This window comes from Eublepharis macularius, chromosome 14, assembly GCF_028583425.1.
Source record: "Eublepharis macularius isolate TG4126 chromosome 14, MPM_Emac_v1.0, whole genome shotgun sequence".
Taxonomy (NCBI): Eukaryota; Metazoa; Chordata; class Lepidosauria; order Squamata; family Eublepharidae; genus Eublepharis; species Eublepharis macularius.
In genome coordinates this window covers 47625269-47652369 of record NC_072803.1, presented here as the reverse complement: position 1 = coordinate 47652369, position 27101 = coordinate 47625269, and the positions used below count along the sequence as shown (strand labels likewise).

General features: G+C 45.8%; 1 protein-coding gene across 1 annotated transcript in view; it reads left to right on the top strand.

Moving 5' to 3' along the window:
* Nucleotides 1-27101, top strand: part of GARNL3 (GTPase activating Rap/RanGAP domain like 3) — a 133425-nt gene that overhangs the window by 30840 nt on the left and 75484 nt on the right. The window contains exon 2 of the mRNA XM_054997400.1: nt 2464-2533. Within this exon, the coding sequence (XP_054853375.1) occupies nt 2464-2533 (70 nt within the window). The remainder of the gene's footprint in view (nt 1-2463; nt 2534-27101) is intronic.

Genomic DNA, 27101 nt, shown 5'->3' with positions numbered 1-27101 from the left:
GTTGATATCTGAAGACGATTGGAGCTGCCTGGTAATTGCGGCTCTGCTTTAAAAGGCTACTTAATGAGGCTCCTTTCATTTGTACGCATTGTATGATTCCTGGTAATTTGTCTTTTAGGTCTGGAGAGGGGCGTCCTTGCAAGTTTGCTGCTTGATTACTTTGGATGGGTCTGTCACTGTGGTTTTACTTGAAGTGGCACCTGATTTTGGGGGGTGGGAATGCTTTGACAGAAGAATGTGAATGTGTACTTTAATGGCTGTGGATCCTTCCTGAATAGGAGCGCATTGTTTGGAAGTGGCCTCTTAATAGCTTGGCATTCTTGAATGAGATGCCCATCAGAGCATGACAAAATACATGGGTAGCTGCGCGGCAAAATCCCCAAACAAAAACCATGTAAAAGGTGTTACACAGCTTATGTCATTAGAGCTTGGAAAAGGTAGTGGGCAGGTATGCGCATGTGTGAATTAACAGTGGTTTGGAAGAGACACCGAGAGGTAGAGATTTCTCTCTCTCTCTCTCTCTCTCTCTGTGGATCTGATGCAAGCTTGCTTTGATGGAGTGCCTCTTTACCTCTGCATATGTGCTAATTATATATTTGTAAATCAAGCAGATACTTTAAAAAATCTTAAGTCTCTCATGCTCTTATGCAAAGAAACCAGACCTGGGTAGCTTTGTACGCCATTTAGGGGAAGTGGGCAGCATGCATCACCCATAAAGTTGTGCAAGGCTTGTCTATTACATTTTTAATTCCATTCCTCCAAGGATCTCAGAGTGGCATAGGGGTGTGTCTTTTCTCACTAACTGCTGAGGTCATGGTGACATTTAAAACATGGGAAGGAGAATGCCTAACTTGCAACTGTTTGTGTTAGCCAAAGGGACAGGAGGAAAGATTCTTGTGTGAGTATTAAAAAGCTTAGTATTGTTCAGATCTGATGGTGAACCATGGTTTGTCTTTACCCGAATCAGCCTGTGGGACGTTTCAAGTGGCACACTCTCTTCTCCCACTGTGTGGAACTAGTGATTGGGTTATTTTCACTTTGTGGCAACCCATAGTTTACTTGCAAAATGGTAAACCAAGGTTTGTACTTTTTCTATAAGCTGGCATTTGAAACCAGGTTCAAACCAGTGGGTTGAACCCTGCAGGTCGTTCTGCCAATGGCAGCGCTTTTCTCTGCAGCAAGGGGCTGATCCAAGCCTCTGTATGTATGAAGTTTTAGTTTGTAGGGAAAGCGTAAGCTACAGTGTGCCGGTGTGGACACAATTATGTTGTGCTATTGGGAAAGGAAATAATTGACTTTACAGAAGAGGGGATAGGAGCATGGAAGCCCAAGGACTGTTCTCTCTTCCCCCGTTCATCCCCACAACAGCAAATGTCTTGATAAAGAGCATAACAGTTCTGTTAGATCCAGTGAGTCCAGCATCCTGTTTCCCACAATGATGCCTCCAGAAGGCTAACTAATAGGACAAGGATATCCCCCCCCCAGCCACTGGTATTCAGAAGTATCCCCCAGTCCTTCCTTCTTGGCCATGAATGTATCTAGTCCCCTTTTAACGCCATCCAAACTGATGGTCATCCCTTCATCTCCTCTGAATCCTGGAAATGCACATGTAATTTCATCCTGATTCCTGCTGGTGACCCCAGCTGTGTGACAAAAGTCCGTATGACTGCATTGGTTCACACCCACTCCTTCCCCTTTCCTCCTAATTACAATCTAGCTGGGAACCTCCTCTGTGGCAGAGACCCCCTCTGTCTTCTTTGGCATACGAAGCAGTGCAACCAGCCATGTGTCTACATGGTGGTGCAAAGCAACAACAACACGCAGTGTCTCTCGATCTTTAATGACGGCTTGTGAGGCTTCTCTCCGTGAGAACTTACTCTTGGTCACGGAGACCCAGCAAAGGTCATTTATATTCTTTTTTTAAAATTCAGGGATGGAAGAATCCCCCCCCCCCCATGGAAAACCCTAGAAAGGCAAAATGGCCTAAAAAGAAAGTTTTTAATTGCAAGGTAGCTTTAGCGTGAGCTAATGTTGCAGAAGGAGATGGTTGGCCTGCCTTTCATCTCCTCCCCTCCCTTCTCTGCATTTAAGTCTGCTTCAGAGACTCTTTGGTCAGAGAAAGAGACTGGCAAACGTAATTCCAGCCACCGTCTGCCCCTGCCCTCCTCCATCGATCATCATGCCATGACTAAATATTTAATTGAATTGTAGCTTTTTGCCTTTCCAGTTGAAGGGAAGGCAGGCGGCATCCTTTCTCTCCCACCCCTTTCCCCTTCTTTCGGCAAGGCAGTCTCTACAATGGCTGCGAGTGGTTGTGCCTCTTTCGAGGGTCTCCCGCAGTGATGGAGCTGTATGCTGCAGACCTCCTTCGGCACAACTGGGGGGAGATCTTTTTATTTCTTTTTTTTTAAGCACTTGAGGGGCCAGTTAGCTATGTCTACTGATGAAGCACTTCTATTCCAGCTCTGTCTCCGAGGACCTGGGCTGTAGACGTGGAGAATTCAGCAGGAAGCATTATGGATCGGTAGAGCTGGTAAGTTTTTTTTAAAAAAATATTTTAAAATGCAGCCCATTCCACACACCTGAAAGGTTTCTGAGACGATCTTGAGCACCTCTTTGGAGGGACCTTGACAATTCTTGGCTCACTCTTTTCCTTTCCTGGCTGAAGCGATTACGACACAGAAACATTGGAAAAAAGCTTGGATTTCTCTGGACTGGATTGAATATATTTCTGCTGTAGATCTTTTTTTTTTTTTAAATCCTTTGGTTCTGGCTATCCCGCTGGGTAAAAAAAAATGCTTATGGTTGTTCTGCAATTGCTTTTTTAAAAAAGATGCAGTTGGAGCTCTTTTGCAAATCTTGAGGTCTGTATGAAGGAGGGAAATGGATCATTCATTGTTTTGTTTATCAACCTGGATAAGAGATGGATACGGGGAAGGGGGAAGGAAGGGAAAGCCTTGTCTTTTAAAAAATGTAACTGCTCACCTCCCATTTAGATTCCCCACTCCACCCTCACAGGGTCACTGCTTTGTATTCTGAGGACCAAATGAATATTTTGACTTTTGAATGGAGGCTTCTAAAAAAAATTGCAGAGTGTGTGGCAATTACTGATTCAGAGATGCTCTTACCCTAGTAATTTAGAATAGCATTGTACAAGCTGCCTATTGAAAGAGCAGTGTGCGGAGGGGGGAAAGCCCTCTGTTTGACTGTAGCACAGTAGTGAGGTGCTCATGAATGGAATGCGTGCTGGTGAATATGCGCCCAGGACTCAGTGCCTGGCAGATGACTGATGTGGAGTGCTGTGGCATGGAGATCAAATCCGGGTGTGTTTTTAAATGTGGTATAATGAAGGCCAGCACTTTCAAAGTGGCAGATGTTCCATCTCCTGCTAAAGAGGTTACTTGCCTCTTCCATGAACTTAAGTTGTTTAGAAAAGAAATGGATATGGTTTCACTCTCTCGCTCTCTCTCTTCCCTTCAGTCTGTTGGTTATGGTTCAGTCATATTTTCCCAGGCACATACTTCAGCAAAGGATTTAGTAAATCACCTAGGGCGAAACGGCATGTGACACTGGGGAACCATCGTGAGATCCTCCCCTCCTTGACATACACACATGTAATTGAGCTTCAGAAAGCAGCTTGGGGAGTCTATTTCAATTTGGGAAATGGCACAGGAGTATGAAGGAGATTAAAAGAACACTTGCCTAGCACCATGACCCTAATTCATTTTGGAGTCCTCCCTGTGGCTGCATTTTGATGGTAAGCTAAGCATCTGGGGATCCAGTGACAAAACCCCTCCATGTCATGTAGTTTTGGCCAGTGGTCCCAACCATGTGCTGAATGCAGTTTGTATGGTATGCAAAGCAGGTGTGATATCTAGACCTGTCATGCCAGTTTTCCATGGCTAACAGATTGTAGGTGGAAGAGTTCCCCTATTCTAGATCCTTGAACACCCTTGATGCTTTCCTGTGAATCCTTCCCAGGATGCCCATGTACTTTCTGAACTGCAGTTGCTAGAGCTGGACGTGGATGGGATGCTTTTGTTTATCCAGCCCCTAATAATACTGGAGTGTGTAATGTGGTCCACTCATGTTCAGCTTCCGTATCCACTATAATCCTTAAGATATAAAAGGCTATTATTTTATCATTAAGAATGATGAAAATGTCACCTCGTCAGCCATCCTGTGCTAAAAGAATAGTTTCCCTTCTTTTTCATTTTGTTAATTCCTGTTACGCAGCATCTGCTAATTGCTTATAAGATTCTTCTTGGGTAGTCTTTCCATAGTTTTGTCCTTGGGCCAGAGCTGGGTGGTGATATACAGGTTGATCCCCCAACTGGACATCTCTGGTTCACTATGAGTCTTGTAATGGATGAGATCAAAATTTAAGCTATACGTTTGGCTAAGGGACGCAATGCATCTTAAGCAGTATGTGCCACAAGCACGCCTTTGTAGTGTAGCTTCTCTTTGGTTGCAGTATAGTGTACTGTAGGCTGATGTGTGTAACCTAGGTGGATGGATGACTTAGAAGCTGTAAGTCCCTTGCAGCTTTTTAATCTTTTAGATGGTTCCAGTAGTGGCAATCCAGCAGTAGCATCAAGGGAGCTGTGTTAGTCTGTGTGTAGCAGCAGAAAAGAGCAAGAGGCCAGTAGCACCTATAAGACTAGCAACATTTGTGGTATGGTATGAGCTTTCTTCAGATACCTGAAGAAGTGAGCTACGGCTCACGAAAGCTCATACCCTCCCACAAATTTTTAGTCTTATAGGTGCTACTGGACTCTTGCTCTTTTCTGCTGCAGCAGTAGCATGTTAGGAGAGCCTGCAATTACGAAGAGCTCAACAATTACGTATAAATAAATAAAACTAACAGTTCACAAAATGGTGCAAGCTTGAGAAAAGAGGGCTGTGCTACTGCCATGAGTGATGTGACAAGCAACTGCCAATATAAAGGGTTATTTTATTTGTATTTATATATTTGCTTCATTTGCTCTTCTCCCAGTGTGGATCCAAAGTGGCTTACATCATTCCTTCGTTTATATTTTATCCTCACAACAATCCTGTGAGGTTGATTAGGCCGAGAGAGTGTGACTGGCCCAAGGTCTTCCAACGAGCTTCCATGGCAAAGCGGGGATCTGAACCTGGGTCTCCCAGATTCTAGTCCAACAGTAACCACTACACCACACAGGCTTATGACTTGATGCCTTTGTCAGGAATAGTTGCATTTTCCCAGGTACCAAAATCAGGGTCAGTGAGGTCTGGGAAAGGAGGATGGCTCTAATGGATGAAGTCAGGGCTTTTTTTCTGGGAAAAGAGGTGGTGGAACTCAGTGGATTGCCGGCACAGGACCACACAATGACATCACTTTGGGTCATCTGGAATGGGGGGGGGGTGTTTTTTAAAGGTTAAATTGCCCTCGGTGCGGAGGGCAATCTAAACTCTGGAGATCGGGGCGGGGCCACCAGCCATGTGACCATTTTCAAGAGGTTCCGGAACTCCGTTCCACCGCGTTCCAGCTGAAAAAAAGCCCTGGATGCAGTATCAAGGAAGAGGGGGTACATCTAGAGGGAAGCAATGTGTCACTAATGAGTGCCCGCTGCATACTTGTTAAACTAAAAACTCCTTTAGACAGGCTGTGCTCCTTTTGTCTTCTTTTATTTTTTTGTGGTGACCTTGCCCACCTCTGGATATTCAGGCTCAGCCTGAGATAGTCTACCAAAACAAAATCTAAGGTTGGCCCAAGACATTTTGGCACAACATCCAAAAGGCACTGCACTTCCCACAAAATAATATGGACCTCAGTGAAATAAGTTCTCTGGGGCATGCTGTTTGTTTCAGTAATGCTTGCGCTGGAGAGCAGTGGATTGCGTTCCAGACTTTGGCCTTGGTGTGGTGATGGATGATGCTTTAGTGGCCTTAAAAAAGGAGGTTAGAATCGATCTGTCAATGGCTATTAGCAATGAGAGCTCAATGGAACCTAGTGTTGCATTTGTTGGTTTTACTTGCTGCCTTGAATCCTTCAAAGAGAAAGGTGGGTTACATAAACCAGAAATAATTTGTGCACAGCCAGTCTGCCTCTGAATACTAGAGAGAGAGAGCACCTCCTTGCCTTGTTTGAGGGCTTTTGAAGAACACCTGGCCTGCCACTGCTGGGAACAGAATGCTGGTCTAGATGGGCCTTTGGTGTGATCCAGCTGGCTTCTTCTTACGTCCCAAGGACCGGCTTTGCATGCCTCTCTCTCTGCTGACCTTAAGGGTGTCCCAGATCATCCGCGTCGCTTCTCTGCACAGGAAGGCAAGACCTGGCTTGCTCTCACAGGCATCTGCTGCTCATGTGTCCCGTTAGGAATATCCAGGCCTGGCTTAGGAGGAAGTCGGGTGAATAGGGAGGAGGAAAGTAACCAGAAGCACATGCAGCAGTGATGAAATTGTCAATCCGTCCTCTGTGATGTAATTGAAATCTATTTTTGTACGCCAAGTTGCTCTGTCCAAGGGAGGAAATACATTTCAGTGTCTTCGACTGAACCAGTTCTTCAGCTCTGTGGGGGGAAAAGTGGATCCCTAACAGGTTTGTTTGCATTTAAATTAGATTAGTGATCTCATTAGTTCATATACTAGCAGCTTGGGCAGCTAGCCTAGTATAGTGGCTATGAGAATGAGTTGTGATCTGAAGGGGTCCCTTCCCTGGTTCAAATCTCCATCTCAGTCAGAAGCCCACCCTCAAGCAAGTCACTGTTAGCCTTAGGCTCACATCTGCACTATGGGAAATCATGAACTTGGTCTGCCTTGCAGGACAGTTGTAAAAATTGCTGGGTCAATGTCTGTGGAGTGCTTTGAATCCTGAAAGTACTATACAAATGCTAATTAGTAGTAGTATTGCTAGAGAATGCTCTCAGGGAAAGGTCAGCTACCCCTCCCAACTTATCCCTAAACATCTCCTTTGGCTGGGCAGTCTATTGCAGCAAGCATTTGGGTGTGTGTCAGGCTGTAAGACCGAGCAGATATCTTGTCCCAGCTACATTGAGGGGGGGAGGGTAACCCCCCCATGCCTTACATGTGATTTCAAGATGTGTTTATTTATTTAGTATATAACCAGCACAAGTCTCTGTATTAAACCCAGAGTAACAATATAAATAAACAAAACTACACTAAAATCCAGACTATAAAAATACAATACGTCCTATCGACAGTATTTATGTTAAAATTCCCCACCACTTCTAGGACAATTACAGTCAAAGTGCAGGAACTACTCGCTCTCTTGAGTCCGCAAGCTCCCAATTGCATTAGGCTTTATCTTTGAGAATTTGGTGAGCTATAGCTAGAAATTTGGCGGAATTCAGTATATACTGAGGGTTTATAAATACAGGGATCATTTCGTAGAAAAAGAGCTGGAGGAACTCATTAGCATAACTCATTAGCATATGCCACGTCCCTTGACATCACCGGAAATGTGTCATTAGCACAACTGATTTGCATATGCCACACCTCCTGACATCACCTATCCTGGCTGTTTTAGACCCAATCCTGGCCATTCAGGGCCCAAAATGGCAAAAAGGGGCTGAAAATGGCCGAAAGGGGGCCCAAAATGGTCAGGATCGGGCCGCTGCTGAGCAGGAGAGTGATCCACCACCCATCAGAGGCCCGATCTGGGCCATTTCGGCCCCAATCCAGGACAAAATGCCCAAAATGGCCGAGAGTCAGGTGGGCGGGGCCTCTTTGGGGAACTGCCGGAACTGCGTTCCTGCACGTCCCCCCCCCCCCGAAATGAGCACTGTATAAATATATTTTAAAACTTTCAAAACAATAATTCGGTTCTGTATCAAAGTGAGCCTGTATAAATCCAGCAAAATTTACTTACGTTTGTGCTTAGTTTTTGTATACTTCTGAGGACAGGCAGAAAGTTATGCTTGGCATCAGTACACACACACTTCCTCTGGCAGTCTACTCAGGTGCTCATTCTGGCTTTTGAGATTTCATTAACTATTGCAATAGCATTTTCTAAGCTTTCAAAGCCTCTTGTCAGCCTCCTAAGAACTAGCAACTTCCTTTTGTATGCCACAATGGCTAGCTAGATAATTTTACAGTCAAAGCGGCCCTTACACATGCTTTCTCTGTGGTGGCACCCACCCTATGGAACGGCCTGCCTGAGGAGGTCAGGAGAGCCCCCACTGTCCTGTCTTTCCACTAATGAAGCAAAACTTAATTATTCAAGAGGACTTTTTTATTTACTCAGATGGGGGGGGGCGTAGTCTCAAAGAGATGCTTCACTAAAGAGATAGAGACCATAGACTTCACTACTCAGAGCTACCATGTACTATCTGTCACCTAATGTCTGCTCTGCTGCTTTAAGTATGATCCTACTGGATGGTTCTAGGTTGTTTAATGTCAGTCTTGGAATTGCTTATGCTCTGTTTTAGCATTTCTTCAGCTCTGAATTGGATTTTTGCTGATGTTATGTCTTTGTGAATTTGCATTTATATACCCTGTGGCATTGTTTATGGAAATGCCCTTGATATTGACTGTACTAATCTCACACTATGTAATCTGCCTTGAGTCTCAGTGAAAAAGGTAAATGACACAAATAAATAAAATAAGTAGTACCTGTGATATGTCCACAATCCACATCACAGATGCAAGAATTGCATCTAACTGGGAACAGCTTCCCCAAATCATCTGGTGAGTTCATGACTGTGCTATAATCGGAGGCAGGGACGCCGAGCTGCACATGACTCAATAGTGCCATCCTATGCTGAGTTATACCCTTCACTGAAGACAAGGGGCTTAGAAGGGTGTAATTCTGTTTAGGATGGTATCCATCTCACCAATTGTTGAATCCAGATGTACTTAGAAAGAGCAAATCATTTCACAAGTTTAATAAAGGCCCCAAGCTATGGCATAACCCCCCTAATATTTCTAAGTTCCCTTCAATTTAATGAATTTTGATCCAACCTGTCAGACACATTAGAGCTCAACAGTACAAAAGGTTACTTAATCGGCAGCAATTACATCCATTCCCCACCCCCTAGCAACATTCCCCCATTCGTTAACCTAGGATGCAACAGCCAAACAAAGGAGCTAAGCAAATAATCAAGATGTTGAATATGCAGGATGCATTTCAACACCGGTTTGATGGAAAAGTTCTTGCTATCTTTCTTCACCATATGTTAAATGCATCTGGGGAAAATATATCTTATTTTCAGTCGTTGGGCTGTGTTAGCAGATGCCCTGTCTGTCTGCTCAGAGAGTGGGTAGGTGTGAAACTCAAAATTTCAGATCATCAGAATTGGAATTTTAACAACTGGCCGTTAGGAGCAGATGAGTCAACAGTTGCCTCTTGCCAAGTTGCAAAACAAACCAGCTCCAAACCATATGCATACTAGTATGACGTGAGGAAATTGTTCCAAGGAATAAACTACATGCAGATTTATGCAGCTGCCTTAAACTGACTTGGACTGTTGACCGACTTGTTCTGGCTTGCTGTGGCTCTCCAAGGTCTTAGGCAGAAAGAGGCCTTTCCAGTCACCTGAGGCATTGAACCTGAGACCTTGCAAAACATGTCCTTTGTTACTGTACCAAGACATGGGTACCTCAGTTCCACAGCGACTCTCCAGAACAACATCAGGCTTCTACCATCTCATTCTGCTCATGGATGGGCCAGTCCTTAGATGACTTTAAAAGAGGATTAAACAAATTAACGGATGATTGGCCACCAACTGTCAGTAGCCATGACAATGAAATGGACCCTCCAGAAACTGAAACAGTCTGCCCTTAAATTCAAATGATCAAATGGCACACAGGGCTGGCTATCTTTAGTCTTCCCGTGGATCTTGCTGTTCTCTGAATACAGGTTCCAGGGCTGGAACATTTCAATCTCATGTGGATAGTTAGGCAGAACAATAATGTCAGCACTATTTAGCAGGCAGGCATTCAGCTGTTTGGAGCCAAGCATTTAAACAGGATGAGGTCACTAGTTGTGGGGCAGGGGAATGAGTGTGATTACCGGTTGGCAACAGCCTTTTCCTTTCCAAAATGGTACCCAAGAGAGCGATACATTTTTATGAAATACCCAGAGTCTTGACAACTGCTTTTCTTCTAGGGGCAAACAGGTTCTGACACTTGTATGGCAGGGCTACCAGGGCCAGACAAAAGTGTAGGCTCTGGATGGGTCGGCTCCACCCAAAGCGTGCTCCTGGGCCAGCCACCACCAATTGCAATCTTTTATGAATTAGACATTAACAAGCAGGTTTTTTATCCAGATATGGAATTGCTTTTAAAGGTGCCGTCGAAGAGGGTAGTGGGATGACATCATTGTTGGGGTGTGCCTGGAGGAAATGACGATGTCTTAACCTTGCAAAGTTGGTCTGCAGATCTTTTATTGTAGACCTCAGAGGACAAAATGGAGAGTGAGAATTAAAATAAGAACCCATTCAGAATTATAGTCCTAAAAAATGGAAGGATACATTAATTACCCATGATCTTTCATTTTTGGGAGTGAAAATTGTGTTTGCAGCCGGGAATAAGAGTGCCGATCGCCTGTCATTCTAAACTTATAAAAATGGCAGCTGTGGTTAGTGGAGTAGGATGCTTGGGTCAGGCAGTGGCCCTAGTCATGGGTTTTTCCCCCTGCCAGTCCTTTTCCTGATGAAAATCGGCCCTTTTATATTTTATACTATATGAAGCCAACTAGCACATTAAAACAAAAGACCAAGGTTAACTTTTGGCTCATGTTTTTCAAAAGCATGTTTTTGCCCTCTCTCTTGCTTATAGAATGATCTCTTGGAGTGACTTTCAACTGTGGGATCAGGCCTCACCTGTGGGACTTTCCATGCCCTAAGGTTGTGCATGTACCTTGCATTGATTTTTCTTTGAGGAGGAAAAAAGAAGAGATGAAAGATCCAAGAGAGAAATTGGGAGGGAGATGGGGAGAGGGTGGCTGTGTTTTCAGAGTGCTGTAGCTTCTCTTCATTTAACAGTCATGGAGGAGAGAGAATTTTGCAGGTGTTATTTCTCACACCTCTGTTTGACAAACTTGGGCCCGCCAAATTTCCCTCTTGGGTGAAAGTATTAAAAGGAGAGCCTCAGCCTCCTTTGCATCCCGAAAATCCTAGGGCAAGCAAAAAGATGGGGGCCTCTATCTGGTGGAAAAATCGCAAGCCATTTCCCATGTTGGAGGATGGGCTTCAGCTTTGAAAATGTTGACAGCAGCTAATCTACATAAGTGGTACGCGTGGTTATATATCAAATAATTTTTGTACTTTAACATATGCCAGTAGTCGCTATACAGCGTTCCACTCTTTTTGACTTCAGTGGACTTAAAAGGGGGACACTGTATTTAGCATTGTTCTGAGGGTCTCTCTTCCTTTGCTTTTTGTATTTGCTACCCAAATTCCACCCCCTCCCTCAGTTGCCCTGAGGTCTTTCACTCTCTTAACAAGCGTTGACTAGATCTATTCTCAGACGCCTTTCCACTGGTGTGCTGGTGACAGCAAACAAAATGTGTTGCGCTAATTAGCTTCGACAATTCAATACAAAATTATATGGTGTAAAACAATCTTTTAGAGGATAACGCTGTATATAAATATGAAGAGCTGGATTTGACCTTTCCTTCTGCAGATTTGCATCTGATGGCCTAAGGCAGAAATGGTGGCACCCTTTCTACATTCCATTCCATTTTCCCTTGCTGCCCTATTCTGAGAATCTAGAATGTTCGTAAATATTCTTTAACACCGTGGCATTTACCGAATACCCATAAAGGTCTAATTTCAATCAGTTGTGCCTGGAACTCCTTTGTACAGTCCATTTTCAATCCCACTTCAAAATCCACAAAGCCTTGGTCTTCACTCGAAAAACCTGGACTTCAGTTGAGGGGGAGCTAACTTTGCTTGCAGTCATCCTTTTTTATTATTTCCTTCTCATTGATGTTTCTCTCATTTTCAAAATGTAAAGTAAGCATCTCATGGCAGAGACCATGTGCGTTGATGGCACTTTGCTTTAATGACACTGCTCATTTTGCCAGCAGGCCTTGAGCAATGCTCCACTAAATAGTAGAACAAACAATTTTAAAATGGCCTAACATATACTGGTATTGATGGCACTGAACACTTATAAATACAGACTTTTGGTATGTAATGCTTGCATTTCCTCCTTTAGTCTACTGCATGCTCTCTGAATTGCATATAACTTTGTCCAGGGCTTTTTTTCTGGGAAAAGAGGTGGTGGAACTCAGTGGTGGAACTCAGGACCGCACAATGGCATCACTTTGGGTCAGCTGGAACAAGGAGGGAGTTTTAAAAAGTTTAAATCGCCATCGGCAATTTAAGTTTAAATCGCTGCTGGAGTGGCGCGGAGGGCAATCTCAACTCCCCTCTGTCTGGAGATCAGGGGGCGGGGCCACCAGCCATGTGACCATTTTCAAGAGGTGCCGGAACTCCGTTCCACCGCATTCCAGCTGAAAAAAAGCCCTGACTTTGTCACTAACCCCCACCCCCCATATTCACACATGACATTTGCATGACGCTTCCTCTCCCACAGAAGAGCCTTATGACTGATGGTTGTCCAGCCCTTCAGTATCAAGGCCTATTTGCTTCTTCCTGTACCCTTTTCTGCCAGTAGTGGACAGCCTGGTCTCTGGCTCACATGTTTGTAGCTTTTCTTTCTTCTGAGAAGGTAGACTGTTCAGAAGTATTCCTTAATGCCTCAGCAACTGGTGGCACAGGAGGCCGCATTTCAAAGAAGCCAGAGTTCTTGCAGCCTTCAGCAGCAGAAGTTTTAAAGACTTCAACCTGTGTTGAATGCAGTCTTTCCTTTTTTGTTGACTTTATTTTAATTGAGGGGAGGGAAATCGGCGGAAAATTAGGAACTTTGCCAGGGTGCATGCTTTGCACAATAATTTTTCTTTTTGTGATAATCTAAAGATCCGAGGTGCCTGCCAGTGTTGTGCAACCTCCCGGTGGTTTGCCCACTTGCCTGCCGGTTGCTGGTGGGAGGTTTCAAGCCATCTGGTGATTTTCCACCAGCAGCAGACACCCCAGGCATAGAAGTGATGTCATCAAACTGGCCACGGGAACGCTCCCGCACTTTGCTTGGGCCCAATTTTGGCCTCAAAGAGGCTGATTCTTTCAGCCCTGCGTAAAGCAGGAGAGCACTCTCATGGCTGGCGCGATGACATGGCTTCCAGAAGTGAAGTCATTGTGTTGTTTCTGGGAGCACGTGCGTGAGGATGATCAACAAGGTGAGTACTGCCCCCCCCCCCACCAGGAGAGTGTAGGGACCTGCCAGCCCTAATCCTTCGTGCCCTTACTTGGCTAAAAGCCATATTATAGCACTGGAGAGAGAAATGCCCACCTCCCATCATTCAGTGAGTAGAGACTCTTACAACTTTATCAGTATTTGAACATATGGCATATAGACAGCTGCATACGGACCTATTTTTTGATATTTGGAAACCTTTTATAGTTGCTTATGTGTACACCTGCCTCTATTGTTATATTTTTTTTCTATTTTGTGTGAGTTTTAACATTTTAAAAATTATTTTAAAAGATACTAATATTTCTTTTGTTTTTTAAAGTTTAGTTTGCCATTCAAAGATGTTTTAAATTCCTCACACAAACAAGGGCAATCAAATAACACCCCTTTCCCGAGTGGGTCACTGCATCAGCTGGAATTCAGCAGTTGATGTTTCGGTACGTTATGTTCTTTCCATGTACCTTTTCCTTGCTTTAAATTTTATTACCCTTCAGGTTTTTAAGAAGTTAATTTATTCACTGATGTGGCACTTAATTGTTTGGGAGGAACTCTTTTTAAAAAAATTGTCATTGAGATGCGTCAGTTTTAAATAAGGAAACAAGTGCAATTTCCACTTTGTTATGGAGCCTAGAGCTGCAGCTAAGGTTGCCAGACCCCCCCCCCCGCAACTGACAGGGGGTAGGGTACAGATGCTATCCATGCTTCTGTGGTGCGCCCTGATGACATCACTTCTGGCGTGACCAGAAGTGCCATCATTGCTGGTGACACTGGAAGTAACACCATTGGCCAACGTACAAGAGGGCATGCACAGCAATTTCCCTGGCCTCCCTGCTGATGGGAGGCAATCTAACTGCTAGCAATTGGCAGGCAGAGGCAGGAATCCCCGGGAGACTTCCCAACAGTGGTGGTCAGGTCCCCTGCAAACTGTAGGAAATCAGCAGAGATTATGCAGAGATTGCGCATTGGAAGTAACGAGAATAGACGAACACTCCAGTGCAGTGGTTGTTGGGGGTTTTCCGGGCTGTATTGCCGTGGTCTTGCCAAGACCACGGCAATACAGCCTGGAAAACCCCCAACAACCATCGTTCTCCGGCCGTGAAAGCCTTCGACAATACTCCAGTGCAGCTCTGTAAGAATACTTTACTAAAAGGATAAAAATAAGGTTACTTCGGAAGAAAATAATAAATGCTAAGTAGACTACATCTTGCTAGTATAGATAGAAAGAGAACTGAAGGAAGACTGATCCGAAAGCAACAGAAGACTGAACAAAGATCAATAAAACTTCAGTATATATCATCACTTAATTGCCCCTCCCCTCAATAAACAAGTTGCCCAATGGAAAATCCTAATTCTACTTCATTATGCTTAGAGACTCCCCCTTATATGGCGGGAATCCTTGCTCGAGGCCCTAGTGCTTACATGCAAAGTAAGTTTACTAATTAAGTAAGTAACACAAATAGTTTAACTCTTTCATGACTGAAATGGAAACGCTTGCAAATTCCCCACACAAACCCAAGCTGCAGCCCTCTGAATACAGTAGCTAGGCAGTCCTAAGCAGAGTTCTACCCTTCTAAGCTCAATGACTTCAAGGCAGTAATTTTGCTTATGATTGCAGTATAGTGCCCTTTGAAGTTTTTATTTATTTATATAATATGTCTTTCTCATTGAGACTCAAGGTGGATTATGCAGTGTGAGATTAGTACAGTCAATAACAGGAACATTTCCATAAACAATGCCATAGGGTAAATAGATACAAGTTCACAAAGACATAGCATTAGTAGGAATCCAATACAACGTAGTGGTGAGGTCTATGGTTGTTCCTAACTCATTAGCGGATCATCTGAACTCCCCTTCCTACAATACATCCCTCCCTATCTGAGTAAAAAAGCCTTTTTGAATAATTTGGTTTTGCATTGTTTGCGGGAAGCTAGGAGAGTGGGGGGGGGCTCTCCTGACTTCCTCGGTCAGGCCATTCCACAGGGTGGGGGCCACCACAGAGAAAACCGTGCTGCTGTTGATTTCACCCGTGTGCAGCCTGGCACCTGCAGGAGACCCTGTTCAGAAGAGCAAAGCTGCCATGGAGGAGCATAGGGAGGGATGCGGTCCCATAGGTATGCCAGACCAAGGCCATGACGAGCTTTGTAAGTGATAACTAATACCTTGAACTGAGCATGGTAACTAATTGGGTTGTCAGGTCCCTCTATCTTCCCGGCGGGAGGGTTGGGCCCTGGTACTTACCTTTTGCCGCCCAGGTTTGAATCGTGGCGTGATGATGTCACTTCCGGAAGTAATGTCACCACGCTGAGTGTGCAGCGACATCACTTCTGCAAGTGACACCATTGCACCAGCCGCAGGAGTGCTCCTGTGCTCCACATGGCTTAGATTCTGCTGGTTTGGGGCCTAAATTGGCCCCAAACAGAGTGCAGGGACACTCTCACGGCCAGTGTGACAGGTGGGAGCGCACACACAATGCATGCTCCTGAGGTGCTTGCTGGTGGTGGGAAAGCTCCGGGAGTTTGCCGCTGGGCGATTAGCGGACGAGGGGGCAAATCCTCATGAGTTTGCCTGCCACTGGCGGGCACCTGGGAACCCTAGTAACTAATGAGTAGCCAATGGAGTGACTGCAGGATGGGAGTGATGTTCATGCTCCTGCTCGCATGAATAATATTGAGCAGTAAATTTGGTCTGTCATTTACGGATTATCTTCACAAATGAATAATCCTATAGCCTGGGCATTATCCAATTGATCTCAGTACAGCTACTCAAGTGTAAGTGGTCATCAAATTGCCATCTGCGCCGCCTAGTAATGTTTGGAACAAGTTGCACATAGTAAGGGGTAACCAAATAAGGCCTGATTTGCACATGCAGATGGAATGAAGAGAGGTGGCAGAATAGACTGCACCACTTCAGACTGCAGGTGGTCGATTCCAGTGTGGAAAGTTTCATTGCATAAAAGTGTTCTTGCAAATTCTAGCTCAGCAGAGGAAAACTTTGAAGGCCTCCTGTCCCCAGCTTGCTGTGCTAGTTTTGTATATGCAGGGACTTTTGAACATAGAAGAGTGTTCCAACGTGATTCTCCTCCTGCAGTGTGAAGTAGTATACTCTATTCCGGCCCCTCATTTTTCTGCATGTGTGAACCAGGCCTAAGTCTGGTGAAACTGGGTTGGGAAGATGGCCATATACTATTGTTGATGTATGAGATGTATGTATTCACTAGTATACCTAAAGTCACTGGCTTCCGTGGGAAATTGTGCCTTAAATGGATCGAATAGAAATTATTACAGGATTTTCCTATAGAGTAGGCTGGGCGTTCATTGTTGGAGGGCCCCCTCCATGTGTGGTGGATGGCTCTCTATAGCACAGATGCAACTCTGAGTTCTCTCTCCCAAGAGATACCTGCCTGACCCTATCGTTGCCGAATTCCCTTTATGGTCTACAACATAGATGGGCTTTTACTGGCTGTGCCATTTGAACAGTACTAATGGATTGTCTTTCCAACTGGCTAATGTACTTTCAAGTAATACAGACAGATAGAGTAATTAGAGGCTGCTTTTTTTAGCTGTTGCCTGTTTTTAATGTAATGCTATTGTTTTTCTTATTTTAGTAATTGAATCTTCCCTCATGTGGATTAGAATTGGGATTTATATAGAACAGTGTGCAAATTTTCAATGAAAATGGCACGTACGTGTCCCGCAGTCTCTGCACCAGAAGCGTCTTCTGGATGCCTGCATCCAAAACCACAATTTATTTCAATGCATAATTATCACTTTCTATGGAATTAAAAATATCCTTGGCTTGGAGACCTCTGATTCTGGCATAGCTCACAAAATGTCGAATCGTGCCTTCTACCTGAATTTGTAAAAGGATCTATATATAGAATCATTAAAACAGGCTCCTGTTTTATTTATGAGGTATTCATGTCCCTCTTTGCTTGATATACCCTTTGGTTGGTATCCTGTTTCCAGCAAAAGAATTTATTTCAGTTGACTTGAAAGAAAGGGAGGCGGGGAAGGAATCCCAATGTAGTAATTCATCGGGCTTTGAGGGGAGGCAGTTGAACATGAAGGAATAGTTTAACATTCCCTGCAAGCCCTCTGCACCAAGACATGAAAGCCTGGGCAAGTCTGTTCTGTTCGCTTTAACGGATGACCAGCACCACGTGGTCGGGGTTAGGCAGAAAATAAGTCCTCCATAGCAACTAGCAAACCCAAATTGTGTGTGAATGGAAATAAGCCCTTGCAACTCATCTGGAAGGAGTTCAATCTCTTCCCTCTTATTTTCCTAAACTCAAGAGATCAGAGAGCTACAGCCAGATATTTGGCTCAGGGTTTTTAAAATTTATATTCTGGTCGCCTGTGGCAAATGCAGCTTGCGAGCTAAAACTGGCTGCCAGCTGCCCTGATTTCCCCCGTTTATCCTGTATATATAGACCCAGATGTACCTCTATCCCTGATGTGCCGTGGCCGGTAAGCAGTGTGAAAACTGCCTATCTGTTATGTTTTTATTCCACTCTTTTTCCAGGAGAGTGTACATGCTCCCCATTGTATCCCTGCAACAGCCCTGTGAGTTGGGTTAGAGAGAGAGGGAGACAGAGAGAGAAAGCATGGCTTTCTCAAGGTAACCCAAGGAAGTTTCATTGAGTAGGGAATCTCCCCCATCCTAGTCCGACATTCTAACCATTAAACCGTCCTACTTGTTCTACATGTCCAAGATTACATTATTGTAGTCCATATTATGCCGAGATGAGCTGTTACAGGAGACTCAAGGATACTGCTAAAAACAGCATCCTTGTGTCATGCCCTGATATGATATCATCCTGCTGTTGAGTTCTTTTACCCTGTTCCATGTCATGTCTGCCAAGCACCAGGAAACCCACAGCAGGATGACACCATACAAGGCAGCGGATGTTACTACTTATTAGAAGATATGGTATGAGGGGATACTGCTTTTATCAGTATTCTTGAGATCTCCCACAATATGTGGCTCTGCCCTAATGACCAGTTTTCCCTAGTATGTTAGTTATATATGTGCAAGGAATTTTTGAAGTTGGCTTTTAAAAAGCACAATAGCCCACTTGCATTGTACTGTGGTGTAGCTGGAGAAGAATTGCATGGTTTTCCTGAATTCTGCTTCAAGGAACTGGTGCTGACTGTTGTTTTTCAGATGAGAAGCATGAAGAAGATCAAATTGCTCTCTGAGCAGGGCTTGTTTTAATCACGCCAACTTTATGATAGACCCACCCTTGCTAAACAGCAGCGGCCTTGTATAATTTTCTGTGTGTGGCCCGACATCAAAAGGGACCAGATCTCCATACAATTCAGGGCACACAGGCCAATTATCTTCATACAAGATAGTTGCCTGCTTAAAACCTTCTGGGCACACTGATGTATTATCAGTCAGAATGGTTAAAGAAGGGCAGGGGACTTGTTCTTGCAAGACATGGCCATGTGTCAAGTCCAGATTCTAGTCCACTTGAGGTCTAGGCTCATACTGGAATGGTCATGGGGCCTGCTTTCTTGTGGTTTATTATTCCCGTGCTGTGCTGGTAACATGCAGAAAGCAACTATGTGGATGGGCTCAGTGCTGTGATTTATTTCCAGTTTATCCCCAGGTTATGGGGAGGCCAATGTTCTAATAGGAAAGAACTATATTACTGGCCATGCCAATGTGCTTCATTGAGCGTACCAGGAAAGACAGATGAGGTCCTTTCTCATTCCCTTTTAATTTTCTGTGAGCAGAAAGGTGTTAGCATGAGGGAACATTTAAAGTAGCAATTCCCATCAGTGGTACATTCTCCAAAGGATCCCTTCTAATTTTTCTGAAGGTGTAATCCAGGTTTCAGGGCCAAACTAGACATAACGTTTTTAATGAGAGCTAAGCTACAAGAGACAAATTACACGAGGAGGAGCACATGAAGGGAGTCGCAATGTTAGGTGGGAAGCTGAGTTTTAAAAGAGATTGGAAGGCTTTGTCAATTTCCCCTCTCTACAGAGCCAGGGAGATGGCTCCTCAGAGGGTTTATTTCCTCTGTGCTTCTTAGAAGGAGAGGTGAAACTGACAGAGCCTTCCTGAGGCAAAATTAACAAACCCTCTGAGCAGCATCTCCCTGGCTCTGTTGAAGGGGGAAATTGACAAAGCCTTCCAATTTCTTTTAAAACTCAAGCTTCCCGGCTAACATTGCGACTCCCTTCACGTGTTCTTCCTCGTGTAATTTGTCTCTTGTAGCTTGGCTCTCAGTTGGGAATGTCTTTCTGAGACCCAGCTTGCTTTCTTTGCAGTCACACTGCCACTACAGCTAATATTAAAGTAGTGCAAGGGGCTGATTCAACTTGGTACCTCAATCTGTAGAGGAGGGGCTTCTGCTTCCTCCTCCACTTTGTTTTCCTGTGCTGAAACAGCCCCAGGGGGCTATTTGTCCCATTTTAATAATAATAATATTCAATTTATATACCGCCCTTCAGGACAACTTAATGCCCACTCCAAGCAGTTTACAAAGTATTATATTATTATCTTCACAACTATGTATATAAATCGAATGTTATTATATTATTATTATTATCACGCTGTGGGCCGTTTCCAGACGGCTGGGCCGTTTCCAGACGGCTTACCTGCCTCCGGAACGTCGCACCATCTTGCGGGGAAAACGCGAAATACCACGTTTTCTTGCGCGAGTTTTGCGCGACATCGCGCAAAACTCGCGTGAGAAAACGCGATATTTCGCGTTTTCCCCGCAAGATGGCGCGACATTCCGGAGGCAGGTAAGCCGTCTGGAAAAAGCCCTGGTTCTCCAGATAAGAGTCCTGCCACTCTTAACCACTACACCAAACTGGCTTGGAGTCACTCTCACAGAATACTGCACTTGTTGCTCATAGCTGGAGCAAATTACACTCTTGGGACCTTTTCGGCTCAGGAAAATGGTGCAGTTGGGAGGCAGCAGTCCCCCCCCCGCCCTCCACCTGTGCTGTGGTCCTGTTGCAAAACAGCCCCCTCCTGTGCTTTCAGAATTAGTTCCCCGGAGCTGTTGTGCGGCTGTGGGGAAAGTGATGCCCACACCCAGCTCACTTTAAAATGCCACCTCTAGTTTGGCCTTTAAAGGTATGTGTACCTGTGTGTTTCGCAACCTTGCAGTAAGGATAACATGTCCACCTTTATTAGGTCTAACCAAAGTTCACAGTGGGTTTGGCAGCTTTTGTGTTGCTGATAACTTTTTCTTAGGCTGGATACTTTTTTTAAATAGGAAAAGGAGGGATGTGGTTTGTCCATATTTTTTACAGTTATTATTTAATCTATTATTCAGCAAAGAGAATCTCCCCTTTTCCCTTGCATCTTTTCCTATGTAGATTATACAGTGAATGCAGCCATACAGACTCCTTTCATCTCATGCTCACACCAGAAAGGTCTGGGTTCAGTCATAACACTATCCATCTAACCATGGTGAGGAATTTGGGAGCGCCCTAGCTGCTCTTTCCCTTCCCTTCCCGTCCCATCTCTTCTCTTATGTATATATTCTCCCCTCCCTTTCAGCTTTGGAGCTGCAGATTTTCACCTCTGCTGGTATTCTTGCAGAATATCAGAGGTAGCTCAAATCTTAGCAAACCCATTCTAATGGTTGGTTGCAAACATGGGCGCTAACCTGTGAAAACGTCAGTGCATGCATAGGACTACAGTCTATTTAGCTCTAACAGTGAGAGGGGAGGGTGAAGTCGTGCCCAAGAAAAAAGGGAGAGGGCAGGAGAGAGAGGAAAGGTCCATGCAGAATACTCCCAAACTTGTAACCATAGTTAGGGGATAGGCACTGCATTTGCCCCATACCAAAGAGAAACTCTTTCTAGAAGCCATTAGTCTACCTTTCAAGGCGATCCTTCTACCTTTTCAGACTGGGCCTGCCAGGAGTTTGGGCTCCTGCTGCTCTCAATAGGCACTTCTGGAAGGTAGGCATCTTCTTTTAAGACATCTCTCACCTGGTAATGGCAGTGAAGTTGTGGGCTTTTCTTTTGTGAGGCATCTATTCACGGCTGCAGGAGGCCTGACAGCTGTGATTTGGCAGGGGAGACATCTTGGCTGGCGTGTGGAGAGGATGGAGAGGACAATTAACCCTTTGTGCCGTATGCTGAGCTTGTATATTTCACTTTTGAGACTTCCAAGCACTTCACAGCCATGGCTTTAGAAATCCTTTTAACAATGCTGTGAAGTTGGTTAAGATTTATTATCCCCATATGAAAGCTAGGAGATAGCAGGCTTGGGCTGTGATTGGCAGGAGAGGGAAAAGACACAGTACTGTGTGGGAAGATCTCTTATCCTTAGCGCTGCACAGTAGAGAGGGCTCTGCAATAATCATAGAAAGTATTTATGTGAGTTTTCAAAGCACTGAGGCTGAGAGAGTAACTTGCCAATAGGCACCTAAAGCGTTTATGGCAGAGGTGGTGACATTCCAACTCTTCCCAAAGTGTGCTAGTTGATTACCTATTTATTTATTTTTATTTATTTAGATGTTTATACCCTGCTCTTCTGTCCAGTGGAGATCTCTTAGCAGCTTATTACATTCTCCCTCCTCCCTCCTCCATTTTATCCTCACAGCAACAACCCTGTGAGGTAGTGTAATGTTTTGCCATGTAAATAATAATAATGATAATAATAATAATTGTTCATCTTCGTTCTTCTGTGCCTCCACACATGGGGACTGCGCAGGCGCAGGCCAGCCGCCGGAGAATTTTCTAGAGCTTCCATGGCTCCGAAGGGGCAGTTTGTCGCGCGCCTCAGCGCCCGTTTTCCCGCCCAAACGGTCACGTGATCCTCCAGCGACCAACGGCCCCTTCCCTCAGTTCTCTTCTTGCCGCCGCTTGGAGAGAACGTTTGAGCTTTGCGCTCTGTGCTTGTGCTTCGTGCTTTTCTGACTGATTAATCTTGGCTTTTGGACTTCGGACTTCGGACCTCGACTATTCTATCGGACCCGAGTTGAGGGTGCTACAGTGTTTTCTCACCCACAATCCCGCCAGTTCCTTAAGGGCATGTACAATCTTTACCCACCTGTGTCGGCGCCGGTGCCTCAGTGGTCGCTGTCCCTGGTACTCTCACGTCTCATGTTGCCTCCATTTGAACCTATGGCTACCTGCCCCTTGGATATGCTATCTTACAAGGTGGCATTCTTGGTGGCTGTGACATCGGCCAGAAGGGTCAGTGAGCTGTCTGCACTGCGGTCTGACCCTCCCTTTCTTGTGTTTCATCCCAACAAGGTGGTCCTGCGTCCCTGCCTCGGTTTTCTGCCCAAGGTGGTGTCCGCTTTCCACCTCTCACAGGATATTTCATTGCCTGCATTTTTTCCTCACCCTTCCTCTAAAGGGGAGAAGGCCCTCCATTCCTTAGACTTGAAGAGGGCCATAGCCTATTACCTGGATAGGACGAAGGGATTCCGCTCCAGTCCTCACCTGTTTGTATGTTTTGGGGCCAAGGACAAGGGTAACAGGGCTTCCTCACAGACCCTGTCTAGGTGGATTGTGACGGCCATTAGCAGGGCCTATTCCCTGGCAGGGGTAGCTTGCCCGCTTCATGTTAGAGCCCACTCCACGCGGTCCCAAGCATCCTCTTCGGCACTCCTCAGGGGGGTGCCCCTGGTTAACATTTGTAAAGCAGCCATATGGTCCTCTGCAGACACCTTTGTCAGGCATTACGCCATTGATGTCAATGCGGAGCAGGATGTATCTGTGGCCAAGGCTGACCTACACTCCCTTTTTTCCTGAGGGAGTCTTGGAAAGACTTTCTTGGCGTACCTGCTAGGTACCCTTGAGTGAAAGAGTGTATATATGTATATTTGGGTGTATATGTGTGTAAATATTGGGTACTGATGTATCACTGCACAGTTTACATAGATGTATATATGCATATCTATTTGTTGTTGTTCTTGTTTGTTCAATAAAATTGTGTTGGACTTCACCCCACCTTCCTTATTGTGTGAAGCTTGGTACACTCCCATGTGTGGAGGCACAGAAGAACGAAGATGAAAACAGGGTTAACATACCTGTAACTTATGTTCATCGAGTTCTTCTGTGCTGACACACAACCCTCCCTCCTACCCCGCTGTGAATTCCAATGCACAGAGATGTGGTGGCTGTAACGGAATCTGATGTATTTTAAGGTGTTACTGCTGAGTGTGTTGGTCAAGCGGCGGCAAAGGAGAACTGAGGGAAGGGGCCGTTGGTCGCTGGAGGATCACGTGACCGTTTGGGCGGGAAAACGGGCGCTGAGGCGCGCGACAAACGGCCCCTTCGGAGCCATGGAAGCTCTAGAAAATTCTCCGGCGGCTGGCCTGCGCCTGCGCAGTCCCCATGTGTGGAGGCACAGAAGAACGAAGATGAACATAAGTTACAGGTATGTTAACCCTGTTTTCTTATATACTGTTCTTCTAGTTAGATTAGAGCCCACTCAGAGCAGTGAGCAAAGTCTCCAGTAAACAATACAGCTGGGGAGCTGGGGGTGAGACAAATGGCTTACCCAAGGCCACCTATGAAGCTCTCGGCAATAGAGAGATTCAAACCAGTGGAGTGCTGATTTGCAACCCAACTACAACTACCAGGGCTTCTTTTCAGCTTGGAATACAGTGGAACAGAGATCCGGCACCTCTTGAAAATGGTCACATGGCTGGTGGCCCCACCCCCTGATCTCCAGACAGAGGGGAGTTTAGATTGCCCTTATTATTAATGTGCTTATGAACTATTCTGAAAAACAGAGTTGCGCTTACCGTAACTACTGTTCATTGACGTCTTCTGTGCAGACACACATGGGACTGCGCCTGCGCAGGCCTGCCGACCGGATTTTTCTTTCTAGCAAACGTCCACTAGGGGGCGCACGTCCGACCCAATGCGCATGCGCGGCCGTTTCCCGCCCGAGCGACATTGGGCGACGTCGCCCCCTTTCCCCTCAGTTTCTCCTTTGCCGCCGAGTGCCTTCACAGTATCTGGAAGAACACAGCGGGGTAGGAGGGAGGGTTGTGTGTCTGCACAGAAGACGTCAATGAACAGTAGTTACGGTAAGCGCAACTCTGTTTTCACTGTCCGTCTTCTGTGCAGCCCCACATGGGAGACTCACAAGCCACTTACCCAGGAGGCGGGCATGTGTTCTCACCGAAAAAGAGACTGAAGCACAGCATTATCAACAGCAGCCTCTTTCCTTTCCCACACATCTAGTGCGTAATGTTTAGCAAACGTGTCAGAAGACGACCACGTTGCAGCCCTGCAGATGTCTTGCAAGGGCACGCCCCTAAGGAAGGCCGCTGAAGCAGCCTGTGCCCTGGTGGAATGAGCTGTTAGTTCCAAAGGGCAAGGTAACTGAGCATGCGAGTAGCAGGCCCTAACAGCTTGAGTGACCCAACGTGAAATCGACTGGGCTGTAGCAGCCTTTCCCTTCCTGGGCCCATAATAGCACACAAACAGTTGTTTGGCACTCCTAAACTGTGATGTACGTTGGAGGTAAAATAAAATAGCCCTCCTCACATCCAAGGAATGTAAGGCCCTGTCAGAGCTACTGGAAGGGTCAGGAAAAAAGACAGGCAAGACAATGTCCTGCGAGGTGTGAAATTGAGTAGACACCTTGGGCCTAAAACGAAGGTCAGGTCTCAGCACCACCTTATTCTGATGGACCTTCAAAAAGGGAGGGTCCCACCTCAGGGCAGCCAGCTCGCTAACCCTGCGGGCAGATGTAATGGCAACCAGGAAGGCCACTTTACAGGATAACCATTTTAAATCACAGGTAGCCATTGGTTCGAAGGGTGATTTCATAAGTCCCATCAGCACTACCTGCAGTGACCATTGGGGAACAATTTCCTTGACTTGTGGAAACATATTATACAACCCCTTCAAAAAAGACTTAGACAAACTGTGAGAAAACACCGTCTTCCCATCTATTTTAGGGTGGAAGGCTGAAATGGCAGCCAAATAGACTTTAATAGAAGAATTAGAGAGTCCCCCGTCCTTTAGGGACAGGAGGAACTCAAACACAGAAGACAACTGGCAATCCCAAACATTAACTTCGTTGTCAGCAGCCCAGGCCTCAAAACGCTTCCATTTAGCTGCGTATGACCTGCGAGTGGTGTCCCTACGGGCATTCAGCAAAATTTCAGCTACCCTGTCAGACATCCCCTCCGTCCCCAAATGTGCCAAGCAGTGAGGTTGAGTTTGGGTAGGTCGTGATACCAAACCCCTTTGTCGGACAGAAGGTCCGGGTTCAGTGCGAACCGATAATATGAACCCTGCGAAAGCTGCATGACATGTTGGAACCATGCTTGTCTGGGCCAGAAGGGGGCCACCAGAATTAAGTGCGGCCCATCCTTCTGGATTTTGCTGACTACCCGAGACAGCAGTGGGAACGGAGGGAAGGCATAAAACAGGTGCCCTGTCCAGCGTACCTGGAACGCGTCCCCTAGGGAATGGCGACCTAGCCCTCCCCTGGAACAGAATCGTGGGGCCTTCTTGTTGGCCTCTGACGCAAAGAGGTCTACGTCCGGAAACCCCCAGTCCGAAAAGATGGAGTTCAGGTAATTGTCTGCTACGGTCCATTCGTAGCTGTCGAATCGCATCCGACTGAGCGTGTCTGCGATGACATTGGTGGTGCCAGGAATATGGACCGCCTGAATGAACACGCCTCTGTCCATGGCCCAGTTTCAGATCCGAATGGCCTCGTCGCAGAGGGCCTTGGATGGAGTGCCCCCTTGTTTGTTCAGGTAGAACATCGTGGTGCAATTGTCTGTGAGCACCTGAACCGCTTTCCGCTGCAGCGTGTCTGCGAATGCGATAAGGGCATAACGGACCACTCTCAATTCTAGCAGGTTAATATGATCTTTCCTTTCCTGCTCTGACCAAACCCTATGTGCCCTCAGGGCACCACACTGGGCTCCCCATCCTACCGTGGAGGCATCAGTCGAGATTGTGATCTCGGTTTGGATGGACCCAAAGGCAATACCCCCAAGAAGGTTAGCCTCATCAAGCCACCAACGTAAGGCCCGGATAATCCCTCTGGGGATGGAATATCTTTTATTCTGGGACTCGTGTTCAAAATCATGAACCGATAGGAACCACAGCTGGAGAGGTCGCATGTGCAACCGGGCCATAGGGGTGACAGCTGTAGAAGAGGCCATGAGTCCCAGTAGCCTCTGGATAGCCGTTACGGATTGGAACCTGCACGTAGAAAAAAGGTTCACCATCCTGCCAATCTTTAAAGCACGCTCCTTGGGCAGAAAACCTCTGTTTACGCCACCGTCCAGTTCCATACCGATAAACAGTATCCGTCTGGACGGGGTAAGGTTAGACTTTTGCAAGTTAACCAAAAGTCCTAATCTGGAGCAGGTGAGCATCACAGTATGAATCTGGGCCCGGAGTGCATTAGCAGAGGGTGCTGCTAGAAGCCAGTCGTCAAGATAGGGGTAGATGGTACAACCCCGTTCCCTCAAATAAGCCACTACCACAGCCATACATTTAGAAAAAACTCGTGGGGCTGTTGAGAGGCCAAAGGGAAGGACCTGGTAATGGTAGGCCCTATTGTTACACAGGAACCTAAGGAATTTCCGATGATCAGGATGGATGGCAATATGGAAATATGCATCCTTGAGGTCCAGGACAGCGAACCACATGTCCTCAGGCATTAACTGGAGGACTGTGTTCAAGGTAAGCATCCTGAACCGCTTGACGAGAACGAATTTATTCAGTTCCCGGAGGTCTAAGATGGGTCGCACACCACCATCCTTTTTGTCTACCAGGAACATCCTGGAGTAAAAACCTAAGAGGGGGTCCTGAGGGAGCACCTCCTTCACAGCCCCTTTCTCCAACAGCGCTATAACCTCAGCCTGTAAGCTATCAGAAGAGGATTGTAATGAG